The 19,535-nt window shown below is 45.6% G+C and overlaps 1 protein-coding gene across 1 annotated transcript; it reads left to right on the forward strand.

Moving 5' to 3' along the window:
* Positions 1 to 8,064: 8,064 nt before the first annotated feature.
* Positions 8,065 to 11,098, forward strand: LOC100607115 (putative protein FAM90A26). The gene is made up of 4 exons (XM_030808992.1): positions 8,065 to 8,187; positions 8,705 to 8,904; positions 9,362 to 9,470; positions 10,136 to 11,098. Exons 1-4 carry the CDS (start codon positions 8,065 to 8,067, stop codon positions 11,096 to 11,098), a joined length of 1,395 nt encoding a protein of 464 aa, XP_030664852.1.
* Positions 11,099 to 19,535: the final 8,437 nt, after the last annotated feature.

Here is a 19,535-nt window from a genome sequence, read left to right on the forward strand (position 1 = left end):
ACTGATGCACAGGCAAATGAGGCAGAGGCACTTGATAGCCAGTGTTCAGACTTCTGAGGAGGAGACACGGTCCAACAGGTGCTTGGATAGACAAGGTGCATAGTAAAGCAGATTGTAGCTCAGCCGGTCCTCTTACAACCAAGGAGGTAGAGCTAGGATGCTGCTGGTCCTTTTCTGGCATATTTCTGGGGCTGCTGAGAAAGTGGAAAGAATATAAAGCCTGAAGCCTGGAGCCAACCATCTGCTGCTATTGGAATGCTGCTGAAAAAAACGGCATAGGAACAGATACCCTCACTCCTTGTCTTGTTTTCCACTCTCCTGCTAATACCTTTCATTAAAGGTGCTAACAAGAAGCTAACTGGCCAAGCAGTATGACACATGCAGTTTTCAGAGTCCCAGCACAGCACCACAGAGCAGAGTAAAGAAGTCGTAAAAGTAAAGAAGTAACACCATGTCATTAGTCCAAAAAGAATGGGAACCATGAGAATGGAGGAGATTGTTTGGAGATAACACGTATAATAAGAAGAGAATGAAACATAGGTGAAAGGAATCCTAGCCAAGAGAATATTAGGAAGAGTCAGCAAAGAAGACTGAGAATGTGTGGAGAAGACAAAGAGAAATGTCCAGCAGACAAGTATTCTCACAGCCAGAAGAGAGAGAAATTAAGGTGCAGGAGATAGATCACCTTGTAAAATGTTTCAGAAAGGTCCTGAAAGATGAATACTGGCCATAGGTCATAGGAGTTGGCCCTGGTAATTTATTAAGAGAAAAACTACTATTAACTGACTAAGGAGGTACCTGGTACCTTTATAAAGAGAAATTCCAGTAGTACAATGAAGCTAAAATAATCTTCTTCTTCTTCTTCTTCTTCTTCTTCTTCTTCTTCTTCTTCTTCTTCTTCTTCTTCTTCTTCTTCCTCTTCTTCTTTCTTCTTCTTCTTCTTCTTCTTCTTCTTCTTCTTCTTCTTCTTCTTCTTCTTCTTCTTCTTCTTCTTCTTCTTCTTCTTCTTCTTCTTCTTCTTCTTCTTCTTCTTCTTCTTTTGAAACAGGGTCTCTTTTATTTTTTTGAGGCAGAGTCTCCCTCTGTCACTCAGGCTGGAGTGCAATGGCATGGTCAGGCTTACTGCAGCCTCAACTTCCAGGGCTCAACCCCCAAACAATTGGGACTATGGGTGTGAGCCACTATACCTGGTTTCTTTTTTTTTTTGAGACGTAGACTTGCTCTTGTCACCCAGGCTAGAGTGCAATGGCATGATCTTGGCTCACTGCAACCCCTGCCTCCTGAGTTCAAGTGATTCCCCTGTCTCAGACTCCCAAGTAGCTGGGATTACAGATGCATGCCACCACGCCTGGCTAATTTTTGTATTTTTAGTAGAGACGGGGTTTCACCAGGTTGGTCAAGCTGGTCTCAAACTCCTGACCTCGTGATTTGCCCACCTTGGCCCCCCAAAGTACTGGGATTACAGGCATGAGCCACTGTGCCCAGCCTAAATTTTTAATTTTTTGTAGAGATGGGATCTCCCTATGTTGCCCAGGCTGATCTCAAACTCCTGGGCTCAAAGGATCCTCCTGTTTTGGCCTCCAAAAGTGCTGAAATTGCAGGCATGAGCCTCCATGCCCGGCTTTAAGACATTTCTATAGGTTGAGAAGGAAATAGGGTATAAAAACACTGGAGACAGGAAATGTATGCTATATTTCAAGTCATTTGACACTGACAGAGAAAGAAGAGGAAAAAGAAAAAATGAAGAAATGAAAAAGTCTAAACACACTTAGATTCTCAAAGACAGTTAGTTTTATCTGAGACAATGTTTAAGGAATTTCCAGGGAAAATGCAGAACAGAAAAATCCTCTGATTGAAACAGATAACTTTACACATTTTCCTCCAGCATAGTTTTCAGAATAAGAAAATTAGCACCATGAAGACAAGTGGCAATACCAGAAGATCTTTCAAAAACACATTTTATTTCTTATTTTAAAACATTTTACACATTGTCCTGTTCCAGATTTTTTTTTCTCTTTTATTTACTTCTCTAAAGGAAGCCAGTTTAATTGAAAAGAGAAGGACATTTTCTAGAGCAGCACAGAGGGATTTTACTTCTTCTGTTCTGGGATGGTGTACTATAAGTCTTCTATGATGACATGGTCTGTGATATATGCTTTTTTCTGCTAGAAAGCTGGGACTCCAAATTTTGGCAAATTAGGGAAAAGGTAAGCCTCAGTTTGCCATTGTTATGCTCTGAAAGGGCAAGGATTGCAGGATTACAACAGAAATTTTAGAAAGCGTCTTTTATCCTTTCTATTTTTTTTTTCAGTTTGTTTCAATTTCTTCCTCCATTTAACTGTTCACCTGAACCCGCTGAGAAACGTTCCATCTTTAGGACTGCCTTTTGTTGTTCTATTATCTTCCAGCATGCTATTTTGTGGACATGCTAAGCAGACAAGTCCAGAAAGCCCGAAGTTGGAATATAAATGTGACTAAGTCAGTAACTGTATAATCTTCTTGAGTCTCACTCTCCTCATTTGTAATAAGGGCATTGAATTCGATGACCTTTAGGGAACTTACTGTTTCAGAAACACATGATTTGATCAATTCTCATTGCAAATGGCCAAAATGAAGATGTTGCTCAATCTACAGCCAACTTGAATTTTGAGATGGGTGCATTTCATTCTAAAACTTGATGTTTTAGATCGAACAGGTAAATGAACAAGAATCTAAACAATTTCTACCTATAAAAGAGAGAAAGGAGTACATGACAGTGATACTGCTGAAGCAGCCACAATTAGCATCTAGCAGGTATTCCCTTTACTGAGAGTTTCAATCTGCTCACATTATAGATATCAGAATCTTGGCACAGAGGGCCCAATGTCCTACATCTGTTTAAAGCCAGAGCTATAACTTTAGAAGTCAATTCACCTGAGTGCCAGTCCAACCATTCCATTCCATCTGTTTTATCTGTGTATTCAATGGCTCACTTTTATATAAAGTAAAAAAAAAATCATTAACAGGCCCTATGTCAGGAACTGAGAGTGCAAAGGTCAACAAGATATAGTGTCTGCCTGGAAGAAGTTCACAACCTAGGAAGGGTATCTCCTTGTAGCATTGGAAACTGGACTGACATGGCTTCAGATAATCCAAACTTTGCAGATCAAAGAGAGACAGACCAGAGAGATTTATCCCACTGATATCGCAGCCAGAGAATTTTCACCTCTTTCTTTCTTGCAGCTGGTGCTTAGTTTTTAATGTTTCTTTCTGTTTTTGCAGCAAAATGGTGCTAATTCAGCTCTACAGCCCCCAATCTTTACTTCAAAGGTAAGACATTCAGCTTCACAGTGACCTTCCATTCTCTTACAAATTAGTGCTCTGTGAATTGCTGTCCTGGCTAAGTAAAGAAAGAAATTTGTCTTTAGTTATCTAGTAATTAGTAACTGTAAGATAAAATTACATTGCCCAGGCCAAATTCAGACTTCCTCATTACCATAACTCCTAGAGACACAGACTATACACCTAGAAATTAGAAAAATCAGATGTTACCTGAACAGTCATGTATGAGCTCAGACCCCTGGTACAATATATTCAATGTCCTTATTAAATAGCCAATTGGAAAAAACAGAAAAGATTTTCATACGTCAAAATCATATCTAGCCTGTACAGAAACAGAATGTTTCTTCCAAGGAAGGTGACAAAATACTTTCTAATTCCAGTGAAAAATCCTAACCAACGGATTTTGTTTTCATGTCTCCAAATAGTCTCTGATTTATAGCAAAAGTTAAAGATTGTTCTGTTACATTATAGGCAGACCAATAGTAGATCATATGGCCTGGCATATGGTTTTGGAGTCTCATAGTTTTAGGTAGAAAGATAAACAACTTGAGGCTAGTCCTTCTCAATTTACTGTGCAAAGAACACCAATGGAATCTTGTATTTAGCTCTGGCAAGCAAATTTAGAGAGACATAGACAATGTGTATTCATTCATAACAGAGATTAGGTTGAAGAGGAAAAAATATGTCAAAACAGGAATCTTTTTTAATTGGTAAGATACATTCTTAGGAAAAAATAGTGGAAGAAGTAGCAGTTATTCTCGAAAGGAGTAATGTTTATTCGTGGAAATAACAACTTTGGGGGAGAGACAGTACATATTAGCTGCCATATATCTGAAATATTATCATGTGGAATATATTTTGTTAGTGCCAAGTTAAGGCAAAGACTAATGCAAAGAAATTGCAGGGACTTAGATTTCTGCTCAAATTAAGGAGAAATTTTTGAATAATCCGAAGTTGAACTTGGGATACTGTGAACTACAGATCACTGAAATTTATCAGGTATCTGGACAATCAGTTGATGCACACACACACACACATATATATACGTATATATATATACGTATATACATGTATAGGGTGTTCAATACTGAATCAGGGCAGAGAACAAAAAATAAGTAGAACAAATGACAAACAATGGTAAACTCTAACATAGCATAGAGTATGTGCCTGCCACTGCCCAAGCAGTTATACAGAGAGATTGTTAAACTGTCCCAAAGCAGTCATTTTTACCTTCAGACTTTTAGTCACAGAACCTCTGGGTTTAGCTGGACACATGAATACTTAGCTAATCACATCAGCTCCTAGCTTCCTATTTCTATATGTTCACATGAACAAATTTGGAAAAATGAAAAAGGAGTGGAATGATGTGAGCTGCTTCTATGTAATCTTAATCGGGTTCTATATTTTCTAACCCTGCCTGTTAGAATATCCGTGGAACCAAATAAAATGGTCAACTGTTTAGGATGGTAGGGTTGAACTTCAGCCCAAATCACAACATAACTTGGTGAAAAGGAACCCTCTACCTTCACCTAATCAACTTAGCTATTTTTGGACTTTTACATGAAAGAGAAATAAGGTTTTGTCTTTCTTCAGTCACTCTATCATTAAGATTCTTTATTAAAACAAGTTAGTTTCTAATTAATATAACAAGTTTATTCATCTTCAAAAGAATGCTATTATTATTATCATTTATAGAATGGAAAGTAAAACATAGGGTGCATACAGCTTATAAAGATTAGCACTGAGATCCAAACTCATATAGTTTGGCCTAATTATCTGTTTATTCCCCTTTATATTGAAACAGAGTTGACTGAGGGGACCGCAGGGCTGGGCAGGACCTTTGACTTCTTCTACATCCACAGGAACAAGCAAACCTCAGCCCCACTCTACCAACACGCACCTAGTAAAATGCCGCCCGCTGAATCTCACGCACGCTAACACGTCGGGAGGGTTGCTTGCACCACGGGTCCCCATTTGGCTCAAACGCCGACGCCAGGTGCGTGGTTCCAATTGCGACGGCCCCCATGAAGTGGCTTCCGGATGTGCGTAGGCACCAGGCACACTTTCATTCGCCAAATAGACGAAAGCAAAGCCGAAGTTAACTCCCAGATTCGGGATGTACTTCAGAGGTAAGACATTCATCCCGTCTTCTTTCCGGAAGTCTGACACCGGGCCTTTCCATGGTCCTCCCCCCGATCCTAAGAGTAGCTGAGCTAGAGACTCACTGAACGATCTAGGCCAGGCTATCCCATCATGCACAGGCTATCTCCATTCTCTGACCTGGGAACAACTCTGAGCAGGATTCCACATCTAGGAGCCCTCGGAACTGAGCGGGATTCCCTGCAGCACACCAAACGGCTGCTCCCTCTCCGCCGCTGTTGAGGGTCGTCTTCTTGATTATCCAGATCACCTAGAAAGTATTGGTATGCAGAATCAATGAGATCAACTGTCTGCTCCTCTGACAGCAGAACGAGCAGGACCACGATGAACCAAAGAGCGTGAAAGGAAATGATGTGACAGGAGAGCTCAGAGAACGGCCTACAGGGGGTCATAAGCTGGGGTTCCAACCTGAATCACGAATAATTAATGAAGCGCAAGTCAAAGGGGACTCGAGTTTCAGCAGGTGCAATTCATCGAACCGGAGGTCGCCGGGGGGCCAACAAGATTGAGAAACTGGGAGTCGGGTGCAGTGTCGAGGGGGACGCGACTGGTTCCAGAGCTCAACCAGACCATGGGGTCACTTGGGCTACAGGAGAAAATGCCCCAGTGTGCCGGTTCAGCATTCCGACTCCTGCCTGTCTCTTCCCGTCCAAGGAACCTGGAGCCTAACCCGTGCCGGTGCAGATGACCGAGGACAGAATTAGGGGACGTGGCAGCAAAGTTCACCGACATGGGAGTTCCAAAGAAGGCCCGCTGGATCTTCGCAAATCCAGAGACATGGCCATGGGACCCAGGGAATTAGAGCCTCACAGGCGTCCGGGAGACTTTTCAGGCATAATGCCTGGAGTCGCAAGACGAGCTGAAAAGGGAGCCAGGCGCTGAAGGACAAAGCGGTCTTGACTTTCTCCACCTGTGTTTCCCAGTGCAGTCCAACTCACGGCGGTTCCCAAGCGCCTCCTGGAGGAGAAAACACATGAGGGTGTGGTCAGTGTTCTCTGCTGACAGACTTACCGTGGGGAAGAAAGAGAAGCTCTGAAGATGGATCATGGCCGTGACGGCACGTCCAGGAGAATCTCCTTGATGACACTGAGGCCTACGTCGAGATATAGTAGACACGGCGCAATGAAAAGGCGTCTATTTTACCACATTTTTTAACACAAACTAACAAAAAAGAGGCAATCAAGACGGAAAACAAGACAAGGGTACACGAAGCAGTGTCACACGTCTGACGGGGAACAAGTATCCTTCAAAGCTTGCAGCTGTACTCGTAGGTTTCAGAATGTCGGCCAAAGGTGAACATGATCTTAGAGTGGGCTGTGCAGACAGAGGCCTCCGGGTCATGTAATTGGATTAAGTTAATTGTAATTAAGGTACCTGTAAGGGATTAGGGGAGGGTGCGCTCCCCGTCCGGTGACCAGAGGCAGTATAAAAGGCAGCCTGGAAAGCAGAGGTCCCTCTCCGCCCCTTCCTCCGTCTTCCTGGATGCTGCATCGCTTCCAGCGGGGCTGCTCCAGCACCTGCCCATCTGAGCGCCAGCCGAGGAAAGAAAGCTGACGTGTAACTTCAGGTTAGTTTCACTGAACAACTGTGTGTTTCACGTAGTCCCTGAGGGGTGGGGCGGGGGATGGGGGGAAGAGACGAAGGAGAGTGAAAGAAATGGATCACACTGGGGCTTGCTGATGGGGTAGGATGTATTCTGGTTACTGGTAATTCTTGGAACAGAAAACGAGAAAACATTCCCGTCTCCATGTGTGGCATAAGACCAAGATGGAAATGCGAAAGGAAATGTAATCCAGCATGCTGAATTGGTGGGGAAATGGGAAAAGAAGTTTGGAAAAAAGGGTGGCTTGCCCTTCAGCCGTGTAAGAAATCGATACGCTATGGCACCTGTTCACCGTTTGTTTAGACGGGTTCGTGTGGCATGTGTAAAATACCAGAAAAATGAATAAAGAGGGGCTGGAGCTAAAGCCAAAACGATAGAAGAGGAAAGACCCTCACCTGCTAGTGCGATAGAGAGGAAGATAACTTCTCTCTATGAGTTTGTGTTTGGAAGTTGCCTAACGAGAAATGGCAAGAGTAGCGGTTCAAGTTGTGACAGGAAGCCTCCCTTATCCCTGATTTCAAACAGACCTGCCAAAGGGTGACACACGCCATGCCCTGCGGCTTCCATCCTTCTGGCCGTCAGGGGAGATAGAATCATCGTGTCTTCTACCGGCGTGAATCGTGATACACCTCAGTCCAGTCTTCAGAATCAGTTGTTTGTTTGGGGCAGAAAGCTCAGCTCCCCATCCCCAGGCCATGGGCCCTGTGGCAGGCGAGGTTTACTCTTGGACTAGGTAATCATGGCAGAGGAACACACAATATCTGAGGGTGTACGCAGCACACTGTGAGCCACAGATTTGACCGACCGGTGGTGAGGTCTCCTCACGACCACAGCGGCAAGGAGTTAGCTGGGGGCTTCCTGTGGGTGGGTGTGAATATCCAGTGTGCTTCACCATCGATATGTGTGTGTTTGTGTGTGTTTCAGGTGACCCAACAATCAACCCCCGAAAAAGGCGGTCATAGAAACCCCAGGAGACGAAGATGTTGGCCCGTCGTGACCCCAAAACTGGGGCCAAGAGACTCGGGAGAGCCCAGACCGTCCAGAAGCAGCGGAGGGCCCCAGTTGGGCCAAGGGCTCCCCCGCCCGATGAAGAAGATCCCAGGGTAAGTCTAGCCCTGGATCTCTTGGGTGTCGGGGTGGGGTGGGTGTGGGGGTGGGGGTGGGGGTGGGGGCTGGGGGAGGGGTTGTCACTGGGTCCTCAGAGACTGGGTTGGATTCCAAAGGTTTCTGTCACCACCGCCCAGGTTGCTTTTCCCATCCGAGGTGGGCGTGGCCTGGGACCTCCTCCCCGGCCCCATAGGTCCCTTGAGAGGCTCTTGGGGGCAACCTCCCTTTCTACTTAGAATCCTGTGTAGCCACCTTTGGCTGTGTCGTTGACATCGGGGTCACGATCGTGCCCCTTAGAACCTCGAGTCCATCCTTTTAGAGGTCCTCCGTCACGTGGGCTTTGGGAGGGAACATCGTATCCGAACTCTCCCAGCTCTGAACGGCCCCCATGCCGGGGTCCCCTCTTTGGAATCCTTATTCAGCTCTGAATTCATAATCCCTCTCAATGTTGACACCGGATGGCTGCCTGTGGCTTCAGCTCACTCACTGACATCACTTCCTTTCCACCCACAGCTCAAGTGCAAAAACTGCGGGGCCTTTGGCCACACGGCCAGAAGTACCAGGTGCCCCATGAAGTGCTGGAAGGCAGCCCTGGTTCCACAGACCTTCGGGAAGAAGGAAGGGAAGGAAAACCGGAAACCGTGGAAGCCCCCGGTGGAAGCGAACCCGGGGCCCTTGAACAAGGATAAGGGAGAGAAGGAAGAGAGACCAAGGTGAGCAGTGGGAGGGGTTTTCACCACTCTTCGAGTACTGCCTCCTAAGGACATGGTGTCTCTGCACCTGCACACCGTGTGCCTTTCCGTCTCCGGGCCGGGGAAGGAACGCTGCAGGAAATAGAGCGCAGCTCCTTGTCCTCCGTTCTTCCACACCCAGGAGCTCCTCTGGCTCTGGGAGACTCGGGGACGGGGAGAGGCGGGGGCGCTTCGTGCAGGTTCCCCGTGACAGGGGGAAAAGCAATGGAGTCCAAATCACAGTCTTTAGTTGCGAAGCCTATAGGGCCACCAGGAGGATGGGTAGGTTGGCCGGTGAGGGAAGGTGCAGAGGCAGAAAGGGCAACAGATGTCCATTCCTGTGTCAGGCAACACGGAATGGGCCTGGGCCCCAGACAGGGTTCTCCCTGTCTCCTGGGGAAAACCAGGGGGCACGGTTTGACCTTTTTCTGTTCTGCAGGCAGCAAGACCCGCAGAGGAAGGCTCTCCTCCGGATATTTTCCGGGAAACCTCCAGAGAAGCCGCTGTCAAATCGAAGAGGATCCACGGAATCTTGTGATGATCTGAGGGTGAGTGTCACCCCGGGCCCCTGGTCTTTTTCTCCTCTCGGTCACACTGGTTGATTTCCTTTCAGCTTCCCGTCTGCGGGAGGAAATCGGGGAACCCCTCTTTCTTGCCCTCTTGGGGTCAGGGACTCCACCGTCCTTCCAGGTCAGTTTGATTCCAGGTGAAGGCATCTGAGGATGCCTTATTTCCCGTTGCTTTCTGTCTGTCCAGTTACGGCAAGCTTGCCCACAACATGTTCCTAGCGGCGTGAGGAAATTCGTCCCTCAGAGGCCCCAAACATGGATAAGGCTAAACCCAGGAACACGCAGGTTTTCAGAGAACACCTCCTGAGAACCCTTGAGCCACCAACCTGCCTTCAGAAGGGCATTAGTCCCTTCCACTTCAAGGAAGGCTGAGTGGAGGCACTCTGATCCAGTTAATGCCCAAGACATTGTTCTTTTGAACAATGGTGTGCTCGGATCAGCTACACGTAGCTCGAGAGCGCATCTTTCATGTGTCTTGTCCTGGTCAGCACTCAGGTGGAGGGTCTGTCCCTATTTCCAAGGACCGCCTGTCGATTCTGTATTGAGAATTTCATGGCGCGTGCCCCTTGTCTTTGGACGTGGCTGATTTTCGTGTCGGCTCCAGGCTGAGGAACTTGTAACGTGTGTGGTTTCCTTTCTTTCAGGTTGCAAGCAGGCCAGTGCCGCTCCACACAACCAGTACGAGGCCACGCGTGGACCCTGTCCGCACTGATGGCTCAGCTACCGAGATGTCTGACAGGGGCTCCGTCTTGGCTTCACGGTCTCCCCTCAGAAAAGCCAGTGTGAGCTCCGCCTCTGGTCTTGGACCAAAGGAACGACAGACAGGGGCTGCGGCCGACATCCCTCAGCCTGCAGTCAGGCGCCAGGGCCCGGAGCCTCTCCTCGTGGTGAAGCCGACACACAGCAGCCCGGAGGGTGGCTGCCGAGAAGTTCCCCAGGCTGCCTCCCAAACCCGCGGCCTGCTCCAGGCCATCAGCCCCCGGGCACAAGAGAGACGTCCCGCGCTGACCGCACAGCCCTGCCCACCAGCCGCCACACGCAGCTTGGGCCTAGGCTCCAATCTCAGCTTCAGGCCAGGAGCCAAGAGGCCTGCCCAGGCTCCGATTCAGGCTTGCCTGAACTTCCCCAAGATACCGAGACTGGGTCCCTTCCAGATCCCCGGAGACGCCATCCAGGGTGGTGAGCTGGGGGCCCCGGACACTCTCCAACCTCCGCCGGCCGCAACCGAACTTGGACCGAGTACGCCGCCCCAGATGGGCAGGAGGACACCCGCCCAGGTGCCCAGCATCCACCGGCAGCCTCCGCACAGCAGACCTTGCCTGCCTACTGCCCAGGCCTGCACCATGTCCCGTCACCCAGCGGCCAGCCATGACGGGACCCAGCCTCTCAGAGTGCTCTTCCGGAGACTGGACAATGGATGGTGGAGCTCCAGCCTCCTGACAGCTCCCTCATTTCACTCTCCTGAGAAGCCGGGAGCCTTCCTCGCTCAGAGCCCTCACGACTCAGAGAAGTCCCAGGGTCCCGGTGTTCGTGTCCCACCGAGTGTCCTCTATGAGGACCTTCAGGTTTCCTCCTCCTCAGAGGACAGCGATTCTGACCTGGAGTGAGACTGCAGGTGGCAGCGGCTCCTTGGCCTCCAGCTCCCGTGACTTGGAGGGGACTGTGGGTCTGAGGAGCGCGGAGCAGCGAGCAGACTCTGCGGTGACTCCGAAGCTCCCCGGCTGTGGCGCTTCTGCGGATGTGGGAGCCCAGGCCAGGAAGGGAGCCGATGCAGGGACTCTGCCTCATTGAATTCTGGTGAGGGACATTGTAGTTGGCATGGCTCTGCGGAAACGCGCCGGGAAAAGCTTCCGTGCCAGTGATTGGTTGCCTGAGAAACTGGGCGACGCGCAGGAGTCAGACTTCCGCTGGGACGTCAATAGGAAACTGGGGAATGACTGTGTATTTGCTCTCTAGAAGACTGAATAAGGGAAAAGTTCGGGAGCCCTGAGAGGTGCACCCCTTCCGCTGTGCCCCGCCCCGACAGCAGTGTTTGGGACGCTGTGAAGTGTTCTGTGCTACGAGCTCTCGGGGTCTTTCCTCAGCCTCGAAAACTGGGCTCTGGCACGCCTTTGTAAATATGTGTGTTTAATGTGTTTGACGTGAATAAAATTCTCAAAAAGATGACATATTGTCTTTGGACTCTCACCCCGTGTTTGTGTTTAACTGATTTTCCAAGGGCTTGAAACTTTCTTGACTTGTTAGCAATCCAAATCCTTATGTCTCTGAAACAGAGTTGACTGAGGGGACCGCAGGGCTGGGCAGGACTTTTGACTTCTTCTACATCCACAGGAGCAAGAAAACCTCAGCCCCACTCTACCAACACGCACCTAGTAAAATGCCGCCAACTGAATCTCACGCACGCTAACACGTCGGGAGGGTTGCTTGCACCACGGGTCCCAATTTGTCTCAAACGCCGACGCCAGGTGCGTGGTTCCAATTGCGATGGCCCCCATGAAGTGGCTTCCGGATGTGCGTATGCACCAGGCACACTTTTATTCGCCAAATAGACCCCAGCAAAGCTGAAGTTAACTCCCAGATTCGGGATGTACTTCAGAGGTAAGACATTCATCCCGTCTTCTTTCCGGATGTCTGACACCGGGCCTTTCCGTGGTTCTCCCCCCGATCCTAAGAGTAGCTGAGCTAGAGACTCACTGAATGATCTAGGCAGGGCTGTCCCATCATGCACAGGCTATCTCCATTCTCTGACCTGGGAACAACTCTGAGCAGAATTCCACATCTAGGAGCCCTCGGAACTGAGCGGGATTCCCTACGGCACAGCAAATGGCTGCTCGCTTTCCGCCGCTGTTGAGGGTCGTCATCTTGATTATCCAGATCGCCTAGAAAGTATCGGTATCCAGAATCAATAAGATCAACTCTCCCCTCCTCTGACAGAAGAACGAGCAGGACCACGATGAACCAAAGAGCGTGAAAGGGAACGATGTGACCGGAAAGCTCAGAGAACGGCCTACAGGGGGTCGTAAGCTGGGGTTCCAACCTGAATCACGAATAATTAATGAAGCTCAAGTCATAGGGGACTCGAGTTTCAGCAGGTGCAATTCATCGAACCGGAGGTCGCCGGGGGGCCAACAAGATTGAGAAACTGGGAGTCGGGTGCAGTGTCGAGGGGGACGCGACTGGTTCCAGAGCTCAACCAGACCATGGGGTCACTTGGGCTACATGAGAAAATGCCCCAGTGTGCGGGTTCAGCATTCCGACTCCTGCCTGTCTCTTCCCGTCCAAGGAACCTGGAGCCTAACCCATGCAGGTGCAGATGACCAAGGACAGAATTAGGGGACGTGGCACCACAGTTCACCGACATGGGAGTTCCAAAGAAGGTCCGCTGGATCTTCGCAAATCCAGAGAAATGGCAATGGGACCGAGGGAATTAGAGCCTCACAAGCATCCGGGAGACTTTTCAGGCATAATGCCTGGAGTCGCAAGAGGAGCTGAAAAGAGAGCCAGGCGCTGAAGGACAAAGCGGTCTTGGCTTCCTTCATCTGTGTTTCCCAGTGCAGTCCAATTCACGTGGTAGAATTTATGTATTTAGTTTCTGTCTGCTTGTTGTAGTTGAAAACTTGTGATGTTATTTATTTTTGTTTGGAGATTTTCAATGTGAAAAATAGATATTCTGAAGATGGAGGTTTTCCACGATTGTATCTCAAGGTGAGTCTACTTGATGCAAGTAAAGCATACTTTGACATATAATGCATATATTCGTACTATATTTTGTGTTTATTACCACATTTTAAAAAATCACTTCATGAAAAATGTGAGAGTTAGATACAACAATGTGAAATTTCTCATCACCTGTCCATAAGCACTGTAAAATGCATTCTAGAATGCAAAATTCCCAGCCACTTCTCTTTGGAACTTTCTGTGGAGTCGGGTAGCATCCTGGGATTTTCAGATGGCACAAGTGTGGTATGAGGTGGTCCTTGGCTTCCTGCTGAAGTTGGAATCCGGCAGATTGCTTAGGGTTGGTTTCAGCTTGTCCCTTCTTTCATGGTCATCACTAACCTTTCCTGGGCCCCCATGGGGACTGAGAACTTATCTAGGATCATAGGCTGGCCTGGGAAGGGGCCCTTGAGCCTTTGTGCTGTCCATGATGGTTCCATGCCACTGATCTGTTGGGACACATTCTGCAGAGGGATGGGCTGGCATGAGCTGTCCCTGTCTTTCTGAAAATCACAGAGATTTCTCGTGTCTGAAGCCACATAGAAATATCTGTGGAGTCTCAGTTAGGCCTGGGACGCCATTCACAGTCTCCTGTTCTTCCACTTAATGGCAGCAAGAGTGATTCGTGTGTTTCCTTATTGACTTCGAAATAATTTTGGTGATTTTGTTGTGTCAAAGAGCACTCCTCTTTCTGTGGCATGCAGTTCACCTGTAAGGTTTTTTGGGATTTTGTGGAAACTCTTGCATTTTTGCATAGCCTCACTTCATCCTGGATGCTCTCAGGCATGCACAAGCTGGTTCCTGCCTTGGTGGCATCTTGGAACATTTCGGGAGGCCCCTTAGGTCCAGGAGGCACTAGGAGGTCCATCAGGAATTGAGAGGGCATGCCTCTGCCCATCTGTAGCTGCAACTTCTCTTTGCCTTCAGAATGCAGATTCTCCCTGAACTAATAAATTATCTTCATCTTGGTGTAAGTAGCAACAATATAATAATTCATATTAACTCTATTAATAAAAACAACTGAATATCAACAATGAAGATAATAATAACAATGTTAATTATTATAATATTAATAGTAAAAATAAAACAAAGGCATTAGAGATTAGAGATTCCCCTAAGTGAAGGACAATGTACAGACATAGGGACACATGAGTTGTTTGGACTCAGAGTTAAATTAATCGTGTTCCTCAAAGGCAAAGGACAAGCAGCATAAGGAAAACACAAAGTTCATGGATGACCACATGGGCTACCTTGGAACTCATGTGGAAATACTGCAGGCAAATTGTACCTGGTACGCGGACTGCCCCACAGCCAGCCCCAACCCACCTTCATGAGGTAGGACAGCAGGATAATTGGGAAGGGGTCCATGCAAGGGAAGCAAGGCTCGTGTCACACCTGATTCAAAGAAGCACTGCTTCTGACAGATGTTTATCTCCTAACACTGTGTCACCTCTAACTGCCTGGCTGCATGTCTGCCATCTGTTCTTCTTAGGTCACAGGAGGGACAGACATTGCCATCCACATATCTGCATACAGAGCCATTGGAGGCCATACCCTTGTTGCGTCCTCTATGGAAAGGGGCAACATACATGGCAGATGCCATTCTCTGTCTCTTTGGAAAACTTTGTCAGCACATTTAAGGTTTTCTTCAGCTGCAGAAAACCACCTGCTTCAAAGTCTCATCCTCCACAAGTGGCAAGCACACAATTATTAATGGAGGCAAGGGGTGCATAGGCTTTGCCACATGATTCAGTTGGGACAAATAGGGGAGTCCTTCTTAGCTCTACAGCTCTGTCTGTGTGGCCAGCAGACAATGTCAGGCTGCATTGCCATTAGACTTGTCCCTTTGCACATAAGGCTTCCATCCAATCCTTTCCACAGATGTGGATCCTGACATCACTTCCTAATAAACATCCTGCACACTAAACTTCGTCTATATCCAGTTCCCTGGGAACTAAACCTGTGACCAAAATGAAAAGTTTCTAGGGAAGACAGGGTTTCCTTATCAGACAGGAATCAAATTGTGCTGAGCTAGAAAATAAGGTAAAGTCTGATGCCATCTCATGATTTTTTTTTATTAGGATATTACCACTGCCAGCAAGAATTATGTGCATCAATTCGTGGTGACAAACATCATATTGGAGTGGGATGAGGTTGTTGTGAGTTGAGGAGAAATGCTGATGAATGGACTTTACCCTCAACTTGGATTCAGGAGAGGACATAAAAACAGCTGGAAATAAAAGGTGTCTGAAAACATTTTTCTGGTTTTTCAAAAATTCAAATTTCAGGTTGGGGGACACTGTATGTTTAAATTCTAAAAGGATGTAGCATACTGAGAAGAAATAAGTATAGATAAAGTGTCCATTTTATGAATAATACAATTTATGGTATGACAGGAGATCAAGGGACATTACACAAATTTGGAGTTAAAGAAATTAACAGACATTCTCGATAATTCCTCAGCTATTATGGCAGAGATGCTGGGACAATGGATGTCTGTGTAGCAGTACTTTTTGTTTGTTTGTTTTTGGAGACCGAGTCTCAATCTGTAACCAGGCTGTGCTGCAATGGCGCAATCTCGGCTCACTGCTACCTCTGCCTCCCGGGTTCAAGCAATCCTCCTGCCTTGGCCTCCCGAGTAGCTGGGACTACAGGCACACACTGCCACACTCAACTAATTTTTGTATTTTTAGTACAGATGGGGATTCATCATGTTGGCTAGGATGGTCTCAGTTTCCTGATCTCATGATCTGCCTGCCTTGGCCTCCCAAAGGGTTGGGATTACAGGTGTGAGCCACCACACTTGGCCCATGTAGCAGTACTTTTAAACTTAATGGCTCAAAGCATCCACCTCCAAACTTACGTATTATATCTGCACAAGAGTACAAACCATGTGATGAATTTTAAAGGGAAGACAAGCCTGTGGGAATTCAACAGCCATGGCAACGTTTTGAACTTATTTTTATTAAACACGTAAGAAGTAAGTGAAGTTCAAGACCTAACATAATTGCCAGGAATTATTTGAGGAATTATCAAGATGACCTTAGACACTATGAAATCCTTACAATGCCTTCTGCTGGAGTTTCCTCCTAGAACCAGTGATTTTAAGCCAGAAGCAAATGTCTCTGCAGGCATAAGAATTCAACCCAAATGCACTATTCAATTTTAAATGAGATGACAATAAAATTATGTGCTGTATAGCAACAACTTTTTTTTTCTTTCAGACAGAGTCTTTCTCTGTTGCCTAGGCTGGCATGCAGTGGGGCACTCTTGGTTCACTGCAATCTCTGCCTCCTGGGTTCAGGTGATTTTCCCACCTTTTTCACAATGTATCCTTATCCTCAAACTCCTTCTCCTAAGTAGCTGGGATTATAGGCATGTGTCACCATGTCTGGCTGATTTTTGTATCAGCAAAATTATTTCTGGGGTGGAGAGTTAGTGACATTTTTTTCTCCCACACCCAAAAACATGTTCTCCAAATGATCTGTCAATAGAAATAACTGATACCTATATTTGCTAACCTACCTTTTTCTTTCTTTAAATTCAGAACTAGAGTGCAGAAAAGTGATATTAAGAAGGTTTCTTAATTTTCAACACAAGTGATGGGCTAGGCACTAGCTACAGATACACACTAATATACCCACAATAGTTTTGCCTTATTGCCTTCTATGTTCTAATAATGCACCAAAAGAAAGGTATAGATTAGCTTTTTATTTTTTTGAGATGGAGCTTAATTCTATCACCCAGGATGGAATGCAGAGGTGGGATCTTGGCTCACCGCAACTTCTGCCTCCTGGGTTCAAGTGATTCTCCTGCCTCAGCCTCCTGAGTAGCTGGGATTACATGCACATGCCACCATGCCCAAAAAATTTTTGTATTTTTTGGAAAGACAGCTTTCATCATGTTGGCCAGACAGGTCTCAAATCCCTGGCCTCAAGTGATCCACCTATCTTGGCCTTCCAATCAGCTGGGATTACAGGCATGAGCCATAGTGCCCAGCCAAAAAGAATAGCTTTAAATAGAAAGTATGAAACCAAAAGAAACATATGCTCATCAATTTTATACTGTATTTGGCCAGGTGCAGAAGATCGACTTGTAGTAATGTAAGGGAATAAGGTCAATTCATATCTAATTGTTTGGACAAGTCACCAGAAATCAAAAGTTGCAGGAGTTGTATCTTTTGAGGTGGGTTGCACAGGCAAGCAGCAAGTTGCTATCTCTCCAAAGTCCTAAACTGTTCTATTTCTCCTACTGTGGAAAAATGAGTCTTCTACTTGATTTCAATTTATATAGGAAAATGCTTAATAAAACTAATAAGGGCTACATTCCAGGACACAGCCAGACCACACATACACTGAACCTTGATTCTAGAGACACATCCTGTTCAATGTAATTGGATTTTCAAGACAACAAAAATATAACTCTGACACAATATTGGAGAGCCAAAAGGAAAGGACATTTTGGGTTGAAATTTTTTCTTTTAAAAATGTGTCCTTGAGTTCTATTAACAATAGCTGAAGCCTGGGAACAACTCAAATATCTATTGAGAGGAAATTGATAAATTATATGCATATTATAGAGTAGTATTTAGCAATAAAGGGGAATAATAAACTCTATTAATCAACATCATGATCATGGATCAATATAATCTTTCTAACCCCGAGTGGGGAAAGCTAAGCTAGAAAGTGTCCTATAACATACATAAATGTATACAAAATTCTAGAACAGACAAATCTAACATAAGCTAAAAAAGTTCAGAAAAGCCAGGTGCAGGGGCTCATGCCTGTTATGCCAGCACTTTGTGAGGTGGGTGGATCGCATGAGCTCAGGAATTCGAGACCAGCCTGGCCAACATGCTGAAGCTACCCCATCTTTACTAAAAATACAAAAATTAGCCCAGTCTGGTGTGGTACGCAGGAACAGAAAATCAAATACTACATATTCTCATGTATAAGTGAGAGCTAAACATTGGATTATACACTGTTTACCTCTCACTCATATGGAAACAGCAGACACTGGAGATTCTCAGAGGGAGGAGGGAGGGTTGGTGCAAGGCCTGAAAAACTACCTATTGGGTATTATGTTCACTACGTGTGTGATGAGATCATTCATACTCTAAACCCCATCAGCACACAATACATCCATGTAACAAACCTGCACATGTATCCTCTGTGTCTAAAATAAACATTAAAAACGTAAAAAATGAACAAATATATATGAGCAGTCATTTCTCAAAAAAGGAGCTACAAATGGACAACATATATATAAACAATTCTTTCCCTCTCTAGTCATCATGGGAATGCAAATGAAAACTACCAAGAAATATCACCTCACACCTGTTAGAATAGCTATGATCCAAAAGATGGATGATAACAAGTGTTGGTAAGGATGTGGAGAAAAGGGAACCTTTGTATACTGGTGGTGGGAATGTGAATTAGTATGGCCACCTTGGAAAATAGTATGGAGGTTTCTCAAAAAATTAACAATAAAAATACCATTTTGTTCCAGCAATTCCACTTATATTATATATAATATATATCCATATATATAAAAATATATATATATGAAGTCATTGAAATCAGTATGTGAAAGAGATATCTGCGCTCCTATGTTCCTTTCAGCAGTGTTCACAATAGTCAAGTTCTATGAAGAAGACATACAGGTTGTCATTCATTCATGGACGGATGAATTAATGTTTTTTATATATATATGCACAATGGAATATTATTCAGTATTATATAATAATGAAACCCTGTTATTTGTGACAACATTGATGAATCTGAAGGGCATGAAGTCATGTGAAATAAACCAAACACAGAATGACAAATACTGTATGATTTCACTTGTATTTAAAATCTCAAAAAAACAAACTCAGAAGCAGAGGGTAGACTGGCCAGGAGCTGTGGTGCAGGTAAATGTGTAGGTGTGATTATAGTACAAAGTTTTAGATATGCCACATAAATAAGTTCAGGAGGTCTAATTTATAGCATAGTGCTTATAGCTATGAATATTGTATTGCATACTTAAAATATAATAGGGCGAATTTATGTTAATTATTCTTACCAATAAAAATAATAATTAGAATGAGAGGGAGAACTTTGGGAGGTGATGAATATGTTTATAATCTTGATGGTAGTGATGCTTTCACAATGTATCCTTATTCTCAAGCTCACTGAGATATACACATTAAATAGGTACAGCTTTTTGAATGCAATCATGTCTCAACAAAGTGTTTTTAAGGGGGGTTGGTTAAAAAATTTAAAAAGGAAGGGTAGATGTTCCTTTGCCCTTCTCTCATGCCTGTTTTCTCCCTGATGTCTAGAATTC

This window comes from Nomascus leucogenys, unplaced genomic scaffold (genome assembly GCF_006542625.1).
Source record: "Nomascus leucogenys isolate Asia unplaced genomic scaffold, Asia_NLE_v1 000914F_71817_qpd_obj, whole genome shotgun sequence".
In the NCBI taxonomy this organism is placed as follows: domain Eukaryota; kingdom Metazoa; phylum Chordata; class Mammalia; order Primates; family Hylobatidae; genus Nomascus; species Nomascus leucogenys.